This window comes from Scaptodrosophila lebanonensis, unplaced genomic scaffold (genome assembly GCF_003285725.1).
Source record: "Scaptodrosophila lebanonensis strain 11010-0011.00,11010-0021.00 unplaced genomic scaffold, SlebRS2 tig00000061-arrow-pilon, whole genome shotgun sequence".
NCBI classification, from domain to species: Eukaryota; Metazoa; Arthropoda; class Insecta; order Diptera; family Drosophilidae; genus Scaptodrosophila; species Scaptodrosophila lebanonensis.
The window spans coordinates 8,383,021-8,406,090 of NW_022060554.1; the positions used below are offsets into that span (position 1 = coordinate 8,383,021).

The 23,070-nt window shown below is 35.9% G+C and overlaps 1 protein-coding gene across 2 annotated transcripts; it reads right to left on the reverse strand.

The window, feature by feature from the left end:
* Positions 1 to 5,352: 5,352 nt before the first annotated feature.
* LOC115624691 (neuropeptides capa receptor) lies at positions 5,353 to 22,556 on the reverse strand. Of its 2 annotated transcripts, XM_030519500.1 has the most exons (11): positions 22,496 to 22,556; positions 14,366 to 14,626; positions 10,004 to 10,154; positions 9,854 to 9,944; positions 9,597 to 9,796; positions 9,366 to 9,533; positions 9,233 to 9,304; positions 8,997 to 9,141; positions 8,698 to 8,884; positions 7,242 to 7,346; positions 5,353 to 5,602 (listed from the first exon to the last, which is right to left on the reverse strand). In XM_030519500.1, the coding sequence occupies exons 2-11, from the start codon at positions 14,588 to 14,590 to the stop codon at positions 5,468 to 5,470; spliced, it is 1,479 nt and encodes a 492-aa protein (XP_030375360.1). In that variant the 5' UTR covers positions 14,591 to 14,626; positions 22,496 to 22,556; the 3' UTR covers positions 5,353 to 5,467. The 2 variants fall into 2 exon arrangements, with proteins under 2 accessions (XP_030375360.1, XP_030375359.1); XM_030519499.1 differs by lacking the exon at positions 22,496 to 22,556 and having other exon boundaries at positions 14,366 to 14,861.
* Positions 22,557 to 23,070: the final 514 nt, after the last annotated feature.

Below are 23,070 nucleotides of genomic sequence, written 5' to 3' on the forward strand. Positions count from 1 at the left end.
CATAGATACATACTCGTACTTAGGAGCATGTGTGCTCTTTGTGTAGAGATACGTGCCGCCCAGCCATGTCTATGCCATAGATTTGGCATGTTTCTGATATTGCTTCTCCCAAGCATATCATCTCATTGGAATGTCTGTGGAAGAATTTATTGGTGTCTATGTGCAGTCTCTGGCATTTTTCACATCTGACGTTTGCATAGTTGTGTGAAAGTCCTCCACCACAGACTCTGTCTGTGGCAAATGAGAACAACAATGTGTACATAAAAAACAGACATTACAGATTTAATTTAACTGTGGTACAAAATATTATTAAAGCCGATTATGCGACGCATTTTATATTAAACGCCTTCCTACATAGGCAATACTTAATCTGTTTTTTAAACCTAGTATCCAAAGGGTAACAGATACTATAAAATAATATATGAATGTAATTATTTAAATAAAATAAAAAATATTTAAAATTCAATTCATAAAAAAACTTCAACAAATTCAACTCAGAACCAGTTTAAGGCGAAATAGTGCGTCATAATAATGAACGTGTGGTCGACTTTATATGGTAAAATTTTGCCTACGCTCTTGGCTGTACCTCTATTAACAGTTGACTTATCATAGTGAAACTTGACATATAAAAACATAATCACTAACTAGATCTACGAGTAATCACAAAATGCGAGTTCGAAATTCCAAGAATTACGCGAGTTCTAAAAAAAATTACATTCCCATAAAACTGTAACAGGAAGAAGGTAGCATCTCCGACTCCATAAAGTATATGTATTCTTAATCAGCAGGACGATGGAAATCAATTATATATATATAGATATGTCCGACTTTCCATCTGTCTGGATGTACGCTAGAGTTCGGAAAAGGCTGAGCCAACAAACTTGGTTTGCCTCATCCCCAGCCAACACGAGCTTATGTCTGTTCCGTCTGTCTGCATGAACGCAAAGATATTGGGAAGAATAAACGAACATGGGGTCTAGATTTTCCCTTTTTTTTTCTGAAACACGTTGGTAAGTCGCCAGCATATCTTTACATTTTTATTTCCGATCCATTTGTTTACGAAGTAATTATCATTGCTTTCGAACTAAACACATGGTTAATACCTATTTGATACAAAACGAAAGATCATTGTCCAAATTAATTTAAATAAATAATAATTTTGAAATAACGGTTAATTTAATTTAACCCACAACAGAAGCATTAACACGCATTCATGGCCACGTATGGTCACTAAATGGGCATTAATCCCATGTACGAGCAAATGTAAGCTATTGAAGCAGAAGTTAAAGCCCATTAACTAATTTAATTTAGTTAATATTTAAAGTTGTTTTATTATTATTTCCTATTGTTTGTTACAATAATGAAAATTTACATTTATTGTCATTAATTTAATAACTAGGAAGAAATGCTAATCTTTAACTTACTCTACCCACTTAAATATTAGGACTTCTTCAGGGACAACAGGATTATTTATTAATCAAGAACTGGGTTTTAGATTCCTTTCAGTTTGTCTACATGCATACTACTTAGGTATACATATTTCTTTATTTGTATGGTTGCTCTTTTTCATTTCTCCCTTCGATTTCTTCGTCACTGAGCTACAATTAACGAAAATAAGTTGAACCGTGTTTTAAGTGGCACCTTAAATAAGGCTTTTAAAGATATCTGCCTTTCGTTTTTACTTATGTATTTACCACTCACACAGTATAGTAATTGAATTGTTTTCGCTCTTTTGATTGTAATATACGAGTATCATTGGAGTGTACCTTACTCGAAAAGTAAATTAAGTCACTCGCCCTTTCGAAATGCCAAATACTGGGTCAACAGTGGAATGCTTATTTCTCTGCAGATGTCAATCAGCCGTAATTAAGGAGAATTGTCTTTGACATACACAACACTTATTTGGTTGGCTTGTGTACGGCTTTATTGTGATTTAAAGAACAATCTAATTTACCTGTCAGTGCAGGAGTCGCATATGGACAATGTGACAAAACCTGCATAGTGTGGTGATTGGCTTGTTGCCTTTCCAATGTTGCCTATTGCCTGTTGCCAAGACGACTGCCACTGCAACCGTTACGTATATTTTGAAGCCATGCGGGGCCCGAAGCCATTCAATAGAGTTGACTCCTCGGCAGCAACAAGCCTTCGACGGCCGCCTACGACCCGTTGGCCACAATTGAAATCCTTTTTACGACTATTGCCATGCACGGACATAGCTGCGAATGCGTCAATCCAACCGAAAACACATTTGTGTACATTAGTGCTTTGCGGGCGTACCTTTCAAATTGTATTAGTTTCATACAAATACAAATTGCACACGTCCTCTGTAGCCACACGGCATACTTAACACATATTGTGCCCAACCTAACCTTGCCAAGCTACCCGATAAAGGCTTCACCTGAAAATATTTGGTCCTGTCAATGTTCGTATATACTTACATATTAATGCATCAGTTATCGGGTGCTATAAAAAAATCGAGAGATTTCGCGAATGGATTGGTATCCTACACACACACGTACTCATTCGTACATACATACATGCCTTTGATAAGCATTTGAGTGGATATTTGAAACACACAACCAACCCCAGCAGCCATTAATACACGAACACACGTTCAGTTGTCTAGCGAGATGTTAGCATTAAATGTATTAAATGTGGCATCCTAACCCATTTAGGTATACTCAATACACACATATGCTCATAAATAAGAGTACACACTCAATGTTTATCCCTCGCCTACTCGCCCATTTATGAAATTGGCGGAACACCTTTACAGGTTTTTTATGACTTGTGCCTCAATGAAACATTGCGGCTCTTAGATAAGTGCGAGTACTAGCAACATTTTACCTACGGTGATAGACAGGGATAGACCAAAAAAGAATGGCCAATTTGTTGAATTAACACATAAGTATTATGCTACGCATAAGTATACGAGGTATACAATTGGAGATTTATTTCGTTTCATACATAAAGAATTTGGCATTCATTCAATAGACATTCCAGGCTTTCCAGCCGCCTAAATTAATTAATTAATTTATTTATTTTATTTAATTTAATTAAATTAATTTAATTAATTAACTAAATTAAATATAAAATATTCCATACATGCATACATACATTTATATTTACATCAGAATCGTGTCTATGCGTGTTTGTGTACTTGTACATATGTATGTATGTGTGCATTGGGCATGGTTATATGGCTATAACTTTCTTTATGATCAACCTATCATAATGCAACTTGGTGTACGGATATATAATTACTAACTGAATGTGTCTAGCAAATTTTAGTTTAAAATTCCAAGAATTACGGGAGTTATAGAATAGGGGGGGAGTGGGGGGGGGGGGGCGTCGAGAAAAATGAACAAACTCGTCCTTTCTCGGGCTCAGGAGAATCTTTGGATTGGTTATTCTAGCTCTTATACTTTCTGAGATCCTTGCGTTAATACAGACGGACGGACGGACAGACGGACATGGCTATATCGACTCGTCTTCTCATCCTGATCAAGAATATATATACTTTGTGGGGTCTGCCACGCCTCCTTCTGCCTGTTTCATACATTCGCACAAAACTAGTTTACCCTTTCACCCTTTGGGTACAGGGTATAATAAGTAATTTGACTCCCAAAATAAAATACAATTATTTAGTTCTATAACAGTCTATTCGCATATGAATCTAACTATTTATGTATGTATTTATTGAGAAATATAGGCAATGGAATGTGTTTAATAAGTTTTTTGCATAAACTATACTCTTAAATCAGCTTCAATATTTGACATTGTCATTGAACAACAATGGCAAAAATGCATACATATAGTACATACCTACATGCTAACATGCCGATGTGCAGGAATTATTTACCACTTCAGCGAAAAGTTAAGTCAACACATCTTGTTAAAATTATACGCTTCACACGCACCTGACTTCATTCAATGAATATTTTGCGTTTATCCGCCTGTTGAGCGAAGCTTTCCAATTATGGAACTGCAACTGCTTATTTCCAAACTTTTTGCTCATCTATACATTTAGACCTGTCATATACCAATGTGTGTACATATGTATGTATGTATATGAATGCGTATTCATGCCACATATGCATTTGCAAATGCCAAGACCATGTCAAATTATTTAATTAGTTCGTTTAGTGCGGCCGCATGTGGTAAACATTTATTTTAATTAACTCTACCTTACGCAATTTTCTGCTACCGATTATACGTTTATATACACAGACTCAGTCTGTCGGTCTTTCTTTTTTGCATTTTGTTTTAATAGTACAGGCTAAAACATTTTCGTACTTTTATTACAATTTCTGATTTAATTATCTCCTCGAATTCTGAAACGCACACTCAAGCTCGCTAATCTGAAACCGTTAGAAGTTCCATGGGGGTGGGGCCATTACCCAGTTGGCAGACACGTCGGCAGACTTGGCATCCCACATAAAGATTTCTGCAAAAGCTGTCGTGATAGCATTATCCAGGTGGAGGTCCATTGCCGGGTGGCTAAGGGCAGACCTATATGGGATCACAATGCCTCATTCATTGGGACCATTGAAACCTAACGTATTGGGGGACCATTGAAACCTAACCATTGTATTTATTGAAAATTAATTATTTATATTAAATAAAAATCAGAAATATCAGAATTCATTAAGCAACAGTTTCACAATAAAATACCGAAACAAGAAAGGAACGCAAGATTACAGTGGGCTCTACTCTTAAATACCTTTTGCTTACTTCCACAAAATATTTATTTTACATTTTTAAAGTAATTTTTTTTATAATTAAACTAATTAAGTACTATTAGTAAAATCAAAAGTTCATAACACGTTAATAGATTCGTACAGTTGCAATAGAATACATTTACAACAATATTGTGTCTATGTGTGTCCATGCGTGCCTGTGCAGTACAGAGTTGAGCCAAAGCAGCAACAGCAACAGCTACGGGTAGAGCATGGACAGAGATTACACTTATGGCTATAACTTCCTTTATATATGACCTATTATGATGATAAATAACATGAGGACACAAAAGCACTTAATGTCAAAATTAAAAGTGGGGGTGAAGTGTATTGAAAAAAATATAGACTTGTCCTTTCTTAAGAGAGTACTAAGTTTGGTTATTCTAACTCTTATACCTTCCGAGATTCCTGTATTCATATGGACAGGCAGGCGGCAGACGGTCACATATATTCGCACAAAACAAGCATACTCGTTTACCTGTTTGGTACAGGGTATACAAAATAATCAATCCAAAATGCATAATGTGTAAAATTTGAAGTAAAAGGAAAAGTTAATAGAACTATGCTAGGAATTTAGGCTCCCATGAAAACAAACGAAAACCGCAAAACGAGCTTGGATTAATTTGATATATATTTACATATGTATATAGAATGAGAGTTAAGAGATATGTCAACATATTATGTACATTTCGTTTGGTATTAAATACTTAAATTAATTAGATCTCATATTATATACAGGTTTCATTATTCTTGAGCTTATATTCGTCTGGCACTTTGCTCTCAGTTGGTCGACCATTTGAGCTATTTTCTACTACAATTACAATGTTTGTGGTGCTTAGGAGCGCAGGATCTGGAGTCACATTCTATAAAAGAAAAGAATACAAATTACATTTTTATTTGACTTCTTTTTCAAGATTTTACTAAATGCAATAATTTCAGACAGAATACATTTATCGACCATTTCGCGCAATGCGCATTGGCTTTTCTGTTATATGCATCATTTATTATATTTATTTTCAATGTACTTGTACACTTAAAAGTCCCTCCCCCAGTTGGTTTCGTTATTAAATATTGATAAAGTGTTGACAGGTTTGTTTATTGGATATGCACCATTATGTTGTTGACTAAAAATTAATAAATATCCACTAGTTTTCATGAAACGATAACCGACACGCAAATCTATCCTCGTGAATATACTTACCTTTTATGTACATATTGTAAATAAATTATGTATGTATAAAGCATGTACACAAAATACGTACATAAATATATATTAAATTTACACATCAGGTGTTGGCAGTGGGCGTGATTTCGGCTGACCTAAAGTTTTGAACGGAACTTTTGGGAAATGAAGGGGTTGCTGCGAAAATCTAAGCGAGTTGCTAACACATCAAAGCGATTGTTTGCCTTCCCGACGACTGTCAGCGGCAACTTTCCACAGCACCGCCAGACACAGGAAAAATGTGAAGGAAATTAGATTGTGTTGTACTTTAGCTTCCCTTCCACCCTGCTACTTTCTCAGAATTGAAAAAATGTGCGCTAACAAATAATTCGCAAATAATTCAAATAGCACTGACGATGCAAAAGGCACGATTTTGTATACAAACATAATCGTGCTTACATGTAAATACATAGTTGAGAACAAGGGTCCTTAAATTCATATTTTCGTTTTGTTGAAATGTAAATTTGATGTCCATATACACAACAGTTTAATTTATTTTATTTTATTCTGTTCAGCACATGCAGTGTTAATCATAAAATTTTAATAAGCTTTAGCATTGCCTATTTGTTTGATTTGCAAGAGAGGTATGGGAGGAAAGTACATAAAGGATTCACATTAAAGTTTTGAGTTTACTAAATGTACATATTTAAAGTCTACAAGTAACAATAAATTTAATTCATATAAAAAGATGAGCTTTATTTGCCGCTCATGAAAAATCTTAATCAATTTTTGCTAAAGCAACCGTAGTCTTGTTTGAAAACTTTGTTCTTTATTTTTGTTTCTTTGTTAAAGTTTGTTACGCTTGTACACATATTTTTCGCTAAATATTAACAATAGCAGCCACTTCGATGCCAGAAAAACGAAAACAAAAATATATACGAGTATATATGTACACAATAAGTGCACGAAAGAATATAAAAGTCAGTTACCTTCGAACTGGGCTCAACACACTTGTGCCCCTTAGGGACATGCCTAATTGTACATGCCCTTAGAAGTGAAAAAGACAAATTGAGGGAAAACTGAATAAAGTTTATCATGATTTAGGAGCACCAGCACCAATAATGCTATCCAATATTTACTCTGGTAAGAGCTCGCATATTCCCAAGCCACATTTGAAACATGGGAAAGATCTACATAATTAGGCGCTGCTACAGGCATATTTACTTTGGGGAACTGTTCTTTTGTGTCGATAAATGTACTTATATGTATAGTATAAATGTGTGTTATAATCAATGTGCGTATGTAATGATGAATGTTTATTTTTACTCAACGTTATTTACCTTTTGCAAGGGCAGACTGTATGTCTTTTTGATAGAAAATCTATTAGAATTCATTGATTCTCTCTCGTGCGTATTATTGAGATGGCGGCTTGAGCGGATGTGTACCTGGAAAAAACAAATAGTATACAATTGTTTTTAAATGATCGAGTTTGACATCAAAGGCCAATAAATCAATGTTCTTTCCCATTACAATCATTTCAACACACTCTGAATCAAACTAAAACTTCTAGTCTGTTAAATCTTGAATTGGCCAATTTTTGTACTAAACATTTGTGAGTATACTACACTAGTATTAAACAATAATAAATTGTAATAACAATTTTGTGCGAAATTTTGTGCCTCTAGCACTTATAATCTCTGGGATATAAGTGTTCAAACGGACAGACTGACAGATTGACAAGCAGGGCTAAATCTTTGTTACGCTTCCCTCTGCCTGTTACACTTTTATTTGTTAGTATTATTTCCTAGTGCGACAAAATAAAATTTATAATAAATTAAAGCACTAGTCACAAGAACCATACAATTTTCATTAAACGAGTTTAAGACGATTTAATTAGCCTAGTTAACCTATTTTACAAAATTTTATATTTGAAGCATTTTATGTTATTAGTTACTCATTTGTTAAGAACAAATTTAATTTTTCCTTTAATATATATATATATATATATAGTTTTCCACTACTAGAAATCCAGAATACTAGTTCTTAAGCTTGACAAAGCCCTCTATGGTAGTTAAATTTGATAAATGGAATAGAATATTGGGTTTTGGAGGAAACTAAATGCATTTAGAAAATGCAAAAAATAAAAAAATAAAGCAACATAATAAAACTAATTAAAATGAAAGAAAATCGCATTAATAAGAGCTGGCTCAATTAAAGGCAAAGAAACTCGATAACAAAAGGAGACGAAAGTCATATAAAAGAAGTGCCCCGGTTTGTTGCCTTAAACAAAGGTGCTTTGTTTACGGATGAGAGAGCCTACGAAAAAGAAGTAACAGAATGTCCGGACGGCCGGGTTCCTTGTTTAAGCTGCCGACACTGAAAAAAAAAATCTATTCATTTTTGCGTTTTACAGAACGAAATTCCGAAGTCCAGCGAAGTTCCGAAAAGGCGCATAGTTATATGAATAGGTGTAAGCAAAACTTGTACTTGTATCTATAACTGTTCTGTGAATTTTAAATTACAAAGCGTTTCAAATCGAACAACACCCACAAAACTAAGAAACTCTTTTGTTACTGAATTATTTATCATACACACATGTATGTATGAAAGTATTAGGGGCTTACGTCATTGCATTAAATGTACTTAGTGAACAGTAACTTTGCTCTCTCAGGAAGAAACAAATTAATGTAAATCACCAGCATTATTTGCGGATTATCAGCTGACTTGGCAAGTTTTGGTTAACAAGCCCATAGGCTTGAAATTGGAATTGCCGTTGACAACGCCCACCCCACTTACCGAGTGCACACGTTCGTAGTGGTTGTTGCTGCCCATGCTGGTGGCAATTGTAGTTTCCCGAAAACTGGATTGATCCCTGGCGAATCCATTATTGTAGTAGGCGCTCACTCGTTTCCCACAGAGAATCTCTTTGAAAGCGACTCGGTAGCGATGTGACATCACATTGTATACAATGGGATTAATGGTGCTAATGTGAATAAAACAAACGAATGAAAGAAAATTATGCAGATGGGCGCACTTAAGTTAAATGCGATGTCAAAATATGAATAAAAACACTGCAAGGCAGAGGCAGGTCTTACCACGATACATAGTATGCGAATCCGGCTATGGAGAAGAGCCATTCGTTAATGTCTTGAAAATTATCCACACCTTTTGCGTACAAGTACCACAATCGTTGAATGTGAAATGGGAACCAGCAGACGAAAAATGTGATGACGACAGCAGCTGTGTGAGTTGATAATCAATATCCATACATATACATACATATAGTATGTTAATATAGCTGCTCTTTGGGGTGGTGTCGACGTTTACTTACCCAACATCCGTATTACTGCCTTCTTCTTCATCTGCGAATTCCTCGATTCCCGAATGGAGCCGTGCTGAACTCCTGCAATGGATTTCCATTTTAAAAGTTCAAAATCTTTGATTTCCAACCGAGTTAGGATTACCCAATTTTTGTGTTGTTCTGGATCTGATTTGTGCTCCCATACGTCCGTATAAAATTATGATTAGAACCATAGGTATGACGAAGAATATGCAGAACGAAACCTCGAAGAGGGGTAGCTCATCGGGGAGAGACAAGGAGCAAAATGCAGATTCTGCAATTTTTGTATTATCTGTGGTGAATTAAATTTAATTCATTTATTTACACGGTGCATGAAAATAGTAAGTGGGGTTACCATTCGGATCTCTCAGGTACTGAATTTCTGACATTATACCAAATGGTATAGCGCTTAAAAAGCTCGCTATCCACAATGCTGCAATTATTCGAAGTGCGCGCTTAAAGCCAACCATCGCGTACAGATGTAAGGGATGGCAGATAGCCAGAAAGCGTTCCATAGAGAATGCAACGATGGTGAAAACCGATACGTATGTGCACCTGAAATATTTCTCAATAAGTGATCATGCCAGCTGGCTGCAAGGATCATCTACTAACGCTTCTGAAATGAAGGCCCTTATTTTGCAAAAGGGAAGCCCAAAGAGATACGGATATTGATGCCAGTATAGGAAAACCTCTGCCGGTAGACCTGTACGGGACGCAAACAGTCAAGTTAATGGGGACTCCAATCCACCCAGTACGACTCACCAAGAAGCAAGTAAAGGAGATCAGACACCGCCAGGCTGAAGAGATAATAGTTTGTAGCCGTGTGCATCGTCGAGTGCCGTATTATAACGATACATACAAGGACATTTCCCACTACGCCGGTTATGAAAATGCCACCGAAGATAATGCTGACCTATAATACAGACAAAAATTACGCGACTCATTAAGAGTGATACATTTTTTAAAAAAGATGCGTCATTATAAAAGCGCAATTGTTATGTATTTAAAATATTTGTACTAAACTATTCATCACTAATTACGAAGTAAAGTATTTATCAAGCCGGAAATTAATTTCTTATGTCAAGCATAAAACCGCAATATGTACGGCAATGTGGCCGATTGTAATACATATATGTACATACGTGTATTAAAATCCTCCGTAATACACAACACATACACGCATAAGCACGTTCATTTATTTTTATTTTTCCTATGGAAATGTATTGAGTATTATGTTTCAGATAGAATAATGTCAGAGCTGAAAGTTAAGACGAACAACTAGTTTGGCGAATGTAATCAATCGAATTACTTCTTATTCCAATTACTTATCTTTGAATGTTGGCTCTCTTTCTATAGTATACATGTTAAGCTCCAGTTTCGACAACGCCATTGTATATAAACATTAAAAGATTTACCAGAATTTATCATATAAGAGCGTATATTTTCAAGGCAAAACAAGTAGAATAGGGTGTATTTAAAATTCTAAACGCAATGCCTAAGAAACTGGGAGAAAGAGGCGAGACAGACTCCATGTTATAGGTACTTCAGTATATGAACAGCATGGCGAGACAAATCGATATAGGCATGAATACCATCAACCTTTTAACCGCAACAGCTAAGGTCTGCATACTTGATTCGCTCAATTAATTAACATAGAAAGGGTTTATGCAAAAAAGTTTATTTTAGATGAAAGGCTATAGCAGGCAAAAAGGAAAATTCGAGGAGTTATGAGTAGGACTAGCACGACTTTAGCCATATGCTCGTTTTTTAAAAACTTCAAGTGAAAAAATTTCAACCATATATTACTCTATGTATATTTAATTATTTACTTGTCTTGAAATTGTGCTATCAAGATATAACTTTAACACATGGCTAAATATGCTCTAAAAGAATGCAAAATTAGAAATTAAAAATCATTTGAATTTGAAATAGAAAATGATATGTCTAGAACGACTAGCATTGTCATCGATGCCTATCTTCAAGAATTTTCGCATATCTTTTTATCCCCTTTGGCATGTGTCCTCCATGTTTTTGATTGTGAATTTGTTTCATAAGCTGTGCTAGATGATATCTGGCCAGTTGGAATAATTGTACAAGCTAATGCGCTGAGCTTTAGTTTCGACTAGTCCATAATTAAATAAATATGTAATGGCAAATAATTACCTCTTAGATACGCACATTGCTATGGGAACGAGTGGATAACGTCAAGCTTTATATGACCAACTAAATTTGTTTATTTGCTTTTATTTTCGGGCATTAAGTGCTAAGCTGTCCAATCGTTGTCCAATCCATTATGTTATAGTATATGTGCAAGCAAACTCATGTGTTTATTGCCACATCTGTTCGCACTTAAATTAAACGTGTAAGGTTGGCACTAACAAAAACAGAAGCGCCCATCGTTGTGTAAATAACCACCAGGATAAAAGTATCACCTAACTTTTGTGAGTACCACCGGATGGTGGAGTACGTACTCACATGTCCACACGTGCAATATTAGTTGGTAATAAATTGTGGTGTCTATGCCCGGGTCCTGCCTGCCAGCAGCAATCTAATACGCATTGTTAACATGTGAGACAAACACCCATACACCCATACACCGATACACCCACGTACACCCTCCTGTACGAATACTTGTATGTTGTTTGCTTGCATGAATTCATGCATTCATAGTTATGTATGGCTCGGCGTATTTGACTATCAAGGACACAGAAAGTGAAAGGCGGGCTGCCGTCTCTTATGGCACACGATAATTGCCTTGTTGCATTAAAAGAAAGACAACGAAGTCAACCCTCGTCCTGTTACACATTTAAGCGTTTTGTTGTTCCGCATAGGGACAGCCTCGTCCCCGGCATCTCTGTCTGTTTATTGTATGCTCGACTAATTGTAGGGTAATTATACAAGTATGTTGTATTTTCGGATTGCCTTCGGGGCCTCAGTGGAACTGTTTTTATTAAAATGCAAATTATTTATATTAAGGGGTTAAATTCTTTATCAGTATAGTGCCAGTGTCATTTCCTTTGAACTTGCCAAACACGTGCCGCGTCGACCAATCGCCCAGCAAATTAGCACATCTCGTATTACCTATTCAATGGGATGTCAACACCATACCAACAAACCGGCACCCAGCAACTCCCAGAGGATAGGTGTAAATGTGAGAATTAAGTAATTGGAATTCATTTTGCTTGTCGCCAGGGAATTCAGAGGGTAACATTATCTGCTCTTTCATGCCATGTTGTGGTTGTTCGCACCTATTGATTCTTTGGGGCGTGCAGTTTTATTGATTTGCATTTTGTGAAAATCATTCAAAGATAAAGAACGATGCGCTTTAATGGATAGAAGCAGCGATATATTTTCCACGCTTAAGTTCATTGGATCTTTTCCTGTAAAAGTGCCTGCAGATATTTATAGTCGATGTCTTTGTTGTATTATTCTGTTGATATTGGAACTGCCACTCAATTTGTTTATAATACCTTTAATTCACTTTTGATGGTTGCATTCCCAATATCGTCCGGATTTGAAAATTATTTTGCCGTACAACGTTGTTCCAAATTATTCAGCTATTCATATACGTATATTTAGATACGAAAATTTAATTATTAATTTCTTTGGTGTTTGAAAATTCATCCACGATTAACTCTTCTAATTCCATAACTACTTGTGTACGCTCAAAAAAAATGTACGGGGCTGTCAAGAAAGGTTTTTTTTTCAATTGGATATATCTATGCATGTCAGCGTCAGTTTTTTAGTTGCTTGGATTCATCAAAGAGAGACTTTAGTTAGAATTATCTATGTCTATATTTTTATAGCCTGTACCCAAAGGGTGAAAGGCTATACTAGTTTTGTGCGCATGTATGTAACACACAGAAGGAGGCGTGGCAGACCCCACAAAGTATATATATTCTTGATCAGGATGAGAAGCCGAGTCGATATAGCCTTGTCCGTCCGTCCGTCTGTCCGTCTGTCTGTCCGTCTGTCCGTCTGTCCGTATGAACGCAAGGATCTCAGAAAGTATAAGAGCTAGAATAACCAAACTTGGTTTCCATATTCTCCTAAGACCGAGAAAGTACGAGTTTGAGTTTTTTTTCGATGCACCCCCCCACTCCCCCGCAATTCGTGTTTTTTCTTATAACTTCCGTAATTCTTGGAATTTTGAAATCAATTTTGGTAGGTACATCCAGTTAGTACTAATGTGTCCGTGTGCCAAATTTCATCATGATAGGTCAATTCTGAAGAAAGTTATAGCCATAAGTAAAATCGCTGCTCATGCGCTGCCTCTGTCGGCAGCGCTGCCCGCAGCTGTTGTTGTTGTTGCTGCTTTGGTTCAACTTTGTGCTGCATACATACACGCATATAAACACGCATAGGTACGTGATGTAAATGTATGCTGTTAAAACTAAACATAAACATATATTCTAATTTAATTTAATTAATTAATTCATTAATTTTTTTTAATAATTTAATTTTTTTTTTTAATTTTTTTTTTTTTAATTTTTCTTTTTTTGTGGGCAGTACAGGCTATTTTACTGTCGGGCTTGCTCGACTGTAGCGTTCTATCTTGTTTAATTTTTGACACGCATACACCATATAGAACTCGTGCTCTAGGCCTTGTAAGCCGTAAAACATGAAGTATACTTTGTTCATGAAATGTACAAGACTACAATATATATGTATATGTATTAGGTTTGTGGGAGGTGCCAAATGTAACAGGCAGAAGGAGGCGTGGCAGTGTATATATATTCTTGATCGGTATGACAAGACGAGTCCATCTAGCCACCTGGATCTCAAAAACTTTAAGAGATGAAGACATGAAATTCTATAAACAGATGCCCTACGTGTGTACGCTATACGAATTTGTTCTATTTTTTTGATGCCCTCCACCCATTTTTCGCTCCTATCGTATCATCCATATATCAAAGACTGTACATTTTTAGTCCAAGATGCCTTATATGAGTACGCAGGAAATGTGTCCTTCGGAATTTCCTTCCATGCCCCCTCTCTACCGCAATTAGTGATTTTCCATAACTCCCGTAATTCCTGGAATATTAGTAACTCCACGTGCTTAATAGTCAATCTTAACTTCATCTTGTAACACAATAATTATTAATAATTAATGTATACACTTACCAGTAGAGCCTTATAAAGCGGTAGCATCTGGGGGCCTAAGTAGAATTCCAGAAACTCTTTCTGCGTCCCATTGAATGGTTGGTTGTCGAGGTCAGTTAGATTATATGTGACACCGACAGCGGTTCCATGCGGTCTACTAATATTTTCGTAGGTTATGTTTTCTGTCGACCAGGGCATAGTCGTCGCTTGACCCATAAGGTCATTTAGTTCATTCAACTCCATCATCTTTGGAACAGTATTAATAAATTTCACCAGACGAACCTGTCACCGTACACAATACACTGTTGTACCTATCTTCAATCATAGTGATACAAGTAGAAGGCTCATTTGTTTCCACGTAATTGCATTTGTAGTTGTAGTTTGTGAGTCTGCACAATTCACGAAAGGAATGAATGAACAATATAATTTGTAGGAAAACTGGACAGAGCGCTTGCAATACGGTACATCAATCACGATGAATAATGTTTCGCTTGCCTCGGTCGATTGCAGTTGGAATTGTCGGTTGTCAGCGCCCGTACACCGCAACAATCAACTGAATCTCGCAGATCTCCGTAGATTACTGCGTACCCGAAAACATTGAGAGATAACAGAGCACGACTTGGTTTGGGGGCGGCAGAGGCGGTAGAAGCGGCGGCTGCTCAGAATAGATTAATTTGCAAATATTGTTCTTTTGGCTATGCCGCAGTGTGAGTAATTCTGCCGTAAGACAGAAGCTATATAAATTATCCACGATATAAGTACTTGTAGAATGTGCACAGAGCACGAAAATGTTGTTAGGAAGGGGCGCGAAAAATTGGCAATATGTAGTCGAAATAGAAGAACCGTTTACCCACAAATATTAATTATGGGTTCAAGTCTGTTGCTTTAGGCAAATAAGATAATAGAAGTATGACTTTTTGAAGTAAATTAAAAAAACTAATTTTCAATTATTTGGTAATCCAAAAGATAGTCATTATAAATATATGAGATATGGTATATATGTATCATAAATATACCCTCTACATATGTATGTATATTGAGTTGTATAAAGCGTAAAAAAGGATACATTTTGTTGGCACATCTGGGGTAGTTGGTAATCTCTGATATACAAGTATATATTTGTAGTGCAGTGTTCTTCGAAAAGGTCGTGCTCTTCGTTTTTTAAACAATTCGGGGTTCTTCAGTTCTTAAACAACTTCCATCTTTCTGACTTATAGTTTTTAAAAGCTCCCTAACATACAAAAGTAGGTGGACATACCTGCTAAATGTAAGGCATACTTGTATGTATATAAGTATATAAGTGTTTAATTATCTAGCGAGTCTAATATCTGTCTGTTGCGTGTGAGTGAACGTGCCTCAAAACGATTGACGTCAAGATAAAATGCTTAGGCTGGACGACACAGGGGAACACTGGCCGAAAGCTACAAGCCGTAAATCTCCTGACCGAATGCCACTGGCTGTGGAATCTTCATCCTGTAGCTGGACCAGCCAGGCTCAAGTCTCCTGCCCATATCCTTCCGGGACACGCATTCGCCAGCACTGAGATATTTGACGTGCTGTTTTCTTTGACACGTCGACGCTCGCTGTTGACATTCTCTAATTAAATCTCTGGCCCGTGCATTGCAAGACACAGACAAACAAATTTCGCGTGCGTGAGCACGGACCGTGTGTGAGTTGTTGAGATGTGCGCTTTGGTGAAATTATCTTTTTGCTGCTATTTGCACAAGACGGGGATTTTATCTTATCATATGACCTGTTTGCTTTCCTCCGGCTTGGTATTTTGATTTTCTTTCTTCTTTTTTACTTTTTTTCAACAAACCGAAGCCGCTTTGTTTGCCATATAATTCAAGAAATGCTGGACGCGACAGTGAAAAATTAAATTTGATTTGCCCGAAAGTAAGAGGACAACCCGAAACACGTTACGACCCTATACTCGAATGTGTGAATTTAAGCGTGTTGTTGTCACACACGCCATTACAAGTAAAATCCTATTATATTAAGCTTTAATGCAGTATTTATGGGCCATGAAGTGGTCAACGTAAGAGCGAGTAACTTGCTATGGCAACAGGTACACGGTGAAAAAATAGAGCTGAATTTATATTGTTAAAGTTTATGACACTATATCACGAATGAAAACAAAAAATAGAAATGAAATAAATATAACTCTTTTTTAAGTTTCCTTCAAAGTTGTTAGACAAATTGGAGCTTATCGGCCCTATTCCGACTAAAGTAAAAGATGTTGGAATTTTCGGCTTTCAAACTACGGAATCAAATAGACAGTAAAGCCAACAAAATGGAATGGAAAATATTCAATAATACCTATTGCCGTTCTGTCCCTTCTTTCACTTTTTAATAAGCTACATAGATGTTATAGAATCGTAAAAACGATTATTATCGTTATTCTTTAACAATAATAATCTTTTATTTATTTCGTATGTACAAATCAAGATTCCATTTTTTGGCATTTCAGTTCCTCTAATTTAAAATTTAACCCAACAATAATTTTCCATAGGAAACATCGAAATTTTCATTCAAATATTTCAATTGATATTTACGAAAAAATTACATTCTTTCAATATTATGTATACTACTTATATGTCAAATAACATAAATACGAAAGCGTTGTAAATGTTCGGTAAACTTAAGTTGCCTCTGGTAATTGGTTATTCATTCAATATGCAATTGTAGTCATGTGGAAACTTTGATCGTCTGTTTATTTTTGGTATACGAGTATACTTGTATGAACATAGAATCTCTTGTATTTATACTGTCCTTGTGTATTCGCTTGAATTCTCTATTTAAGCGGTAGTTGTTTTGCAAATGTCTTTACAAATTACTTAATTTCGTTCAAATGCCAGGACCTGCTTTCACTTAACCACAATTGACAGAGTGTTGACGAGAAAAATTGCAATTACTGCGAATGTAAAAGGGAAAATAAATTTTACCCGGCAAGTGCTGCTTTCACCTCAACAGTCCCTCTTTTCTTTTCCTTTTTCATCTTAGCTCGCATTTTCTTTATTCGCTCATATTAAAAAGAAAAAGGTAAAGTACAACTACTATATATTCGAGTTGGGCTTCTTGGATGGAAGAATTGATGTCGTTCAATTTGAAATGTAATTTCTTTTTAGATGCTTAATTATTTTATGCGGCAAACTACGAGAATACTTAGTTTGGTCTTTAACGGGACTGAAACATAATCATTGTTTCATATGTGAAAGTAAATAGTTCAAACCCAAGACATTTATCACTTCCGGTAATATAATACTGTTTTCGTGATAAAGACACCGTCAGGAAAGAAAGTATTGTCAAGGGCTTTTTTGCTAGCACGAATATTATCTTTGGTTGGTTTTAGCGACCCTTCTTATATGTTTAGTTGATGTTGCAACACGTTTAATTCGACTCTAAGTTCTTGTGTGATTTCAACGACTATTTTTTTAAATTTTCTTAATTTTTTGAATTTATGCAATTACATGCAGCTGGTGCTTATTCTTCTTCATTTCAGGTTTCGTTATGATGGGTCAACTGTGAAGGAAGTTATAACAGCAAATTGAGAAATAATACACAAATGACTGCAAATTAAAGGTAATGTCAATAAATGTACGAGTAGGACTTGGGTGTTTTTATAGCCTGTACCCAAAGGGTGAAAGGCTATACTAGTTTTGTGAGCATGTATGTAACACACAGAAGGAGGCATGGCAGACCCCACAAAGTATATATATTTTTGATCAGGGTGACAAGCCGAGTTGATATAGCCATGTCCGCCCGTCCGTCTGTCCGCCCGTCTGTACAAGCGCAAGGATCTCAGAAGGTATAAGAGCTAGAATAACCAAACTCGATATCCAGATTCCCATAAGCCCTAGGCAGGTCAAGTTTATTTTTTTATTCTGATACACCCCCACTCCCCCGCCATTCGTATTTTTTTTTTAAATTCCGTAATTCTTGGAATTTTGAAATCAATTTTGGTAGTGAAAAATTAAATTTGATTTACATCCAGTTAGTGGTTATGTGTCCGTGTGCCAAGTTTCATCATGATAGGTCAATTCTGAAGAAAGTTATAGCCATAAATAAAATCGCTGCACATGTGCTGCCTGCAGCTGTTGTTGTTGTTGCTGCTTTGGTTCAACTTTGTGCTACATACATACACGCATATAAACACGTATTGAAAAACTGAACATAACATGTATTCTAATTTAATTTAATTAATTAATTAATTCATTCATTCATTTTTTTAAATAATATAATTTATTTTTAATTTTTTCTTTTTTTTAATTTTCTTTTTTGGGGATAGTACAGGCTATTTTACTGTCGGGCTTGCTCGACTGTTTTTTTAAGTGGGTACAGTCGGGTCAGGACGACTTATTTTATTCAAGCAATGAAAACATATTAAATAGGCGGCACGAAAATAATAAGTTCAAGCTTAACGCTATCCTGCTATCACCCCACTTATGCTTAATGCTCCCAGAAAGGCACTACACTGCCTTCATCTTTTTTTCTTCTTCCGATTCAACTAATTGCGTTGCGTATGTAAGTACAATTATGTACATGCATTTTAATAACAAATATAAAAGCTGCTTACTTAGACAATGCCATTGTGGATTCGTTTAATTACTGACAGTTACATTGTTGTAAACCCTAAGCCACATTTCCAAACAGACAGGCATGTAGACATTCATACATATCTATGTATGTATACGCGCACTTTGGACTGCAATTAAGCCGTTCGCTCGTCTGCCTCCCAAGACGACCCTAACTAATGAAATATTATAAAATATTATAAATGAACCCGCCAAAGAAGAGCTCAATCGCATTTACACATGGACATATATGACACATGTATATAGGTATCTACATTTGTTTGTCTGTACGTATTTTAGGCGTTGCCGACAACCTAAAATACAAGTATGAGGATAGGCAACGTCAACCGGAAGAGTAATTCAGTGAAACGTCAATGCATAGACGTCTCTATATAGTATGTACGAGTATGTGTGTATTTACGTGAACCCTTTCAGTGAACGAATTTGCATGCATAAATTAACGCGCCGTGGTATGCAAAGTAGCGCAATGGGTCCCTCTTAATTGTAAGCACTCTTAATTTGAGGAGGCTCTAGTCTCGCGAAAATGAACCACAGATGAGCTCAGAATTTCAATTTATCTCCATATGGGTGTGTTTGTTTCTGAGTGTATAGTATAGTACACAATTTGTGTTATGATGACAAAATTTACAGAGCATTGAACAATCTACTACACATATTTTTCACCCAATTAGGCCAAAACGAAAAAGCGAAGTAAAGTCTTCAACGCCGTCTTCGCATCTTGTGTATGTCAAGATGTAGTTCATGCGTTTTTTTGTACAAATGTATGTACTTAAATATGTATGTAGATGCATAAACACTTTACGAAATGGCGTGGAAAATATAGTGATATTCAAAATGAATTAGTCCGAAACTTGTAGAATGGTAAGTATAACAGAAACCCTATTCCGGCATGGCCATTGCCGCGTATACATCCGTGATATTTTATCCTATTTCGTTTCGTGATTATGAAACATATTTGATTTTTTTGGCTTTAGTTCAACCGTGGTCAACATTTGCGACAATAATATTCTCAATATGTATTTGTTTCCAATATTTTTATAAAAAACAAGTTTTTCAAACACAAGCTCTGTTTAAATCATACCGTTTATATAACTGCTACATATATGATACGGTGATCTGACCTCGATCAAGTCACGTGTTGATATACAAGTATGTAATAGCTGGTGACAGGGATATGTTTTACGCGATAGAGCTAGTGCTGTGAAAGAAGTAGATGCTTTTAGTTATACTGATCCAACATACACTTAACAATAAATAGTCCTTTACCTTAATCGAAGTTATGTACTAAAATTCGATATCAATGGATGGCTTACAGGCGGTTTCAAGGAAATTCAGAATTTGATATCTTTTATGGAATGCACCCTTCACTCCCTCGCTTTGGTGGCTTTCCATACCTCCCGTAGTTCTTGGAATTCATTACTCATTGGCAATTATAGTCGGTTATTGCTTACGAGTATGTGGCATGACGTTAAGTTTCATTATAGCCACTACTACATTACTAAAATTTAGATGCAAGATTTCTTTGATGGCAAAACTGCCATCGCCCCAAACAAATTATTTAAGCAGTTCTTTTAATATGAATGGAAATTTTCCTTAATAGCATTGTGGTAGCAGTTACTGTCGTCAATAACAACAGATTGTGAGGCGCTTCTAATACGCATGGAAAAATTGTAGACGAAAACAACGGTATGGAGAGGTTGGAGTAGGGGGGTGGCAATGAATAAAATAAAAAGGAAAGGTCAGCAAATATCTCTCATTGGGAAAAAAACATACATTTCTAATTATACAAGTAAATTGCATTGTTAGGTGAATGGAAAGACTTCGTTCAGTTAATGTATTAATTTTTAGATTTTATTTATTCTAAAACATTATAACTACGTTATTCAGTAATCAAAAGCCTATGTCTTGCATATTACTCTCGCAAATTTTGAATACATTCTTCGACTGCCCATATCTGGCCACATACTTTACAAGTATATATAAAATATAAAATAGATGAACTGACATTGATTTGGTCTATTCGTGTACAGTGTAGTACACGTGTGTGTATAATTAAAAAGATGATGGATAGGCAAGCTTTCATGACATCTGCCATAATCTCTTTTAATGAAGGACATGTGTGTGGACTGAAAAAATGCATAGATGTGAGCTTTTAACAAGTTCAAGTTAATTTTACAATTTTTACAGACAGAAAAGTTTATGTGAGGATAATGAAGTTAATTTGCGAGGATTAACTGTTTTCCATTAGAATAATTGTTTGCTGACGTGTTTGAAGCAAAATCATTAAATATTATTGAAGAAAACTGTTTTGGTAAATACTAATGAGCCGCTTACGTTTTACACGCAAACTTATTTCCGCCGCGTTCACGGACATCAAACATTAATCAGTGTAGGAGGAAGAAGGCCTTTCTATAAATCACATTTCCTGTCCCTGAGGAGAAAAATGCTGTGCTCGTTGGGGCCGCCCCTTTTTGTTATTGAAATATAAATCATGGTTTGGAATTTTTTATTACCGCGCCAGAAAATATTTGACTCCAGTCAATAAAATATTAAATTAGAACAGACGAAAGTAATTTGTAGGGATCACATTTGACTCCACGAGTAAGGTGTTGGCATGCTGAGAATTCGTAAGCACATTTGTTTATAGGTACAATGTACATACATATTGGGCATAATACTTCATTCCGATCCGTGACATGTCATTTGGCTAAAGCCTGACTGGCAGGCAAACGGCCGCGGGACTGCGGCTTTAATAATTTCGTTATTATAAATGACAGCATATGCACCTAATATGTATTATAAATACCAGAGCTCGTGTGTACCAGTCTACAACTATAACATCGTGTATGTCAACAGTCATATGGAATCTGCACGCTCTGTGTGCGGCGGTAACCCAATTTGAGTTTCAGATTAACAAACCAACGCGCGTCGTTGCCGCAAAGTAAATGCAAACAGACTGACTGCTCATAAGGGCGCCCATCTCGTTAGAACCTAAGCTAGTTATTGTCTCTAAGAATTTAGTCTACTTGTATATTTAAAGCGGGAACAGTTTATTGTTGCCTCATTGTGCTATTTCATCATAAATGAAATAAATAAATTGTCGACTTTATTTAACCAATTTTCTATTTATTATTTATTTCTTCAAAATTTTATACCAATAATAATATTCTCGGTTTCGAAATATGTGAAAGTAAAAGTAAAAAAACAATGCATTCGATTCAAAGCAACGTATAAGGATTAACTCTATTAAGAGCTTGAAATCATGATAACTCAAAAGCCGATTAATTGAAGTCGCTGAATATGAAATAAGTAAATTAAGCAACAATAAGGACATTAAATGCAGAGCAAATTAAATATGCGCGGGCCGTCGGTATCAGATTTGTTTATCAGTTAGACAAGTTCTCCCTGCATCCACAAGACAAAGTATAGTAATTCTAAAGATATTACCGGAAACATGAAATTGAACTTTTACTGGAAATTTTGTAGGCTTTTAGAGGCTTGGCATCGTACGTGTTCAGTTAAGGCAAACAAATGGACGAATGTGCATTTATCATACCGATATTCAGAAAATAGACAAACTTTGTAAGACCGTCAAACTTTTTACATAAACATAATCATTGGAGGTTTCACACTCGCGAGAATATATTCACAACGCCTCGATGCTTGCTTACACTTCAGATTTAAACTGAAACCGCCGTTTGCGCAACAATTCACAACTTGCTCGGGCATTGACGATATTATTATTTAAGCGCGCAAGATGCTTAGTCGGCGAGTGTCGCTGTAATACTGTTTGGACCATGGACCAGGCCAGCACCCACAAGTGCCACCCAGCAAGGACAATTCTCAATAAGAAGCTGTGAGAACATTTATAGCATACGCGCAGGCGTGATATCCGCAAATTCTAATGGACGCTAGGAGATTGTTTGTGGAATGCATTTGTACCAGAATTGGAAATCAGCGTCCACCATGTGCGACTTTTATTTTCGCGCGTAAAATGTATTTTGATAGCCCCTTGTAATGAAATACAGAGGATTATTTTAAATATCACTCGTATAAGCGGAAGTGTATTTTTATTATGCCTCTTAAATTAAAATACTTTGCGAAAGCAAATTGATTTGAGAATATTTAAGT

What these genes read in the sequence shown, in the direction of transcription:
- LOC115624691 (XM_030519500.1), bottom strand. Translation starts at nt 14,590, where the DNA reads ATGATGGAGTTGAATGAACTAAATGACCTTATGGGTCAAGCGACGACT. An exon ending in TTCGCATACTATGTATCGTG is followed by an intron (nt 8,885 to 8,996) that starts GTAAGACCTGCC and finishes TATTCACATTAG; the next exon opens with CACCATTAATCCCATTGTAT. An exon ending in ACTACGAACGTGTGCACTCG is followed by an intron (nt 7,347 to 8,697) that starts GTAAGTGGGGTG and finishes TGTTTTTTCCAG; the next exon opens with GTACACATCCGCTCAAGCCG.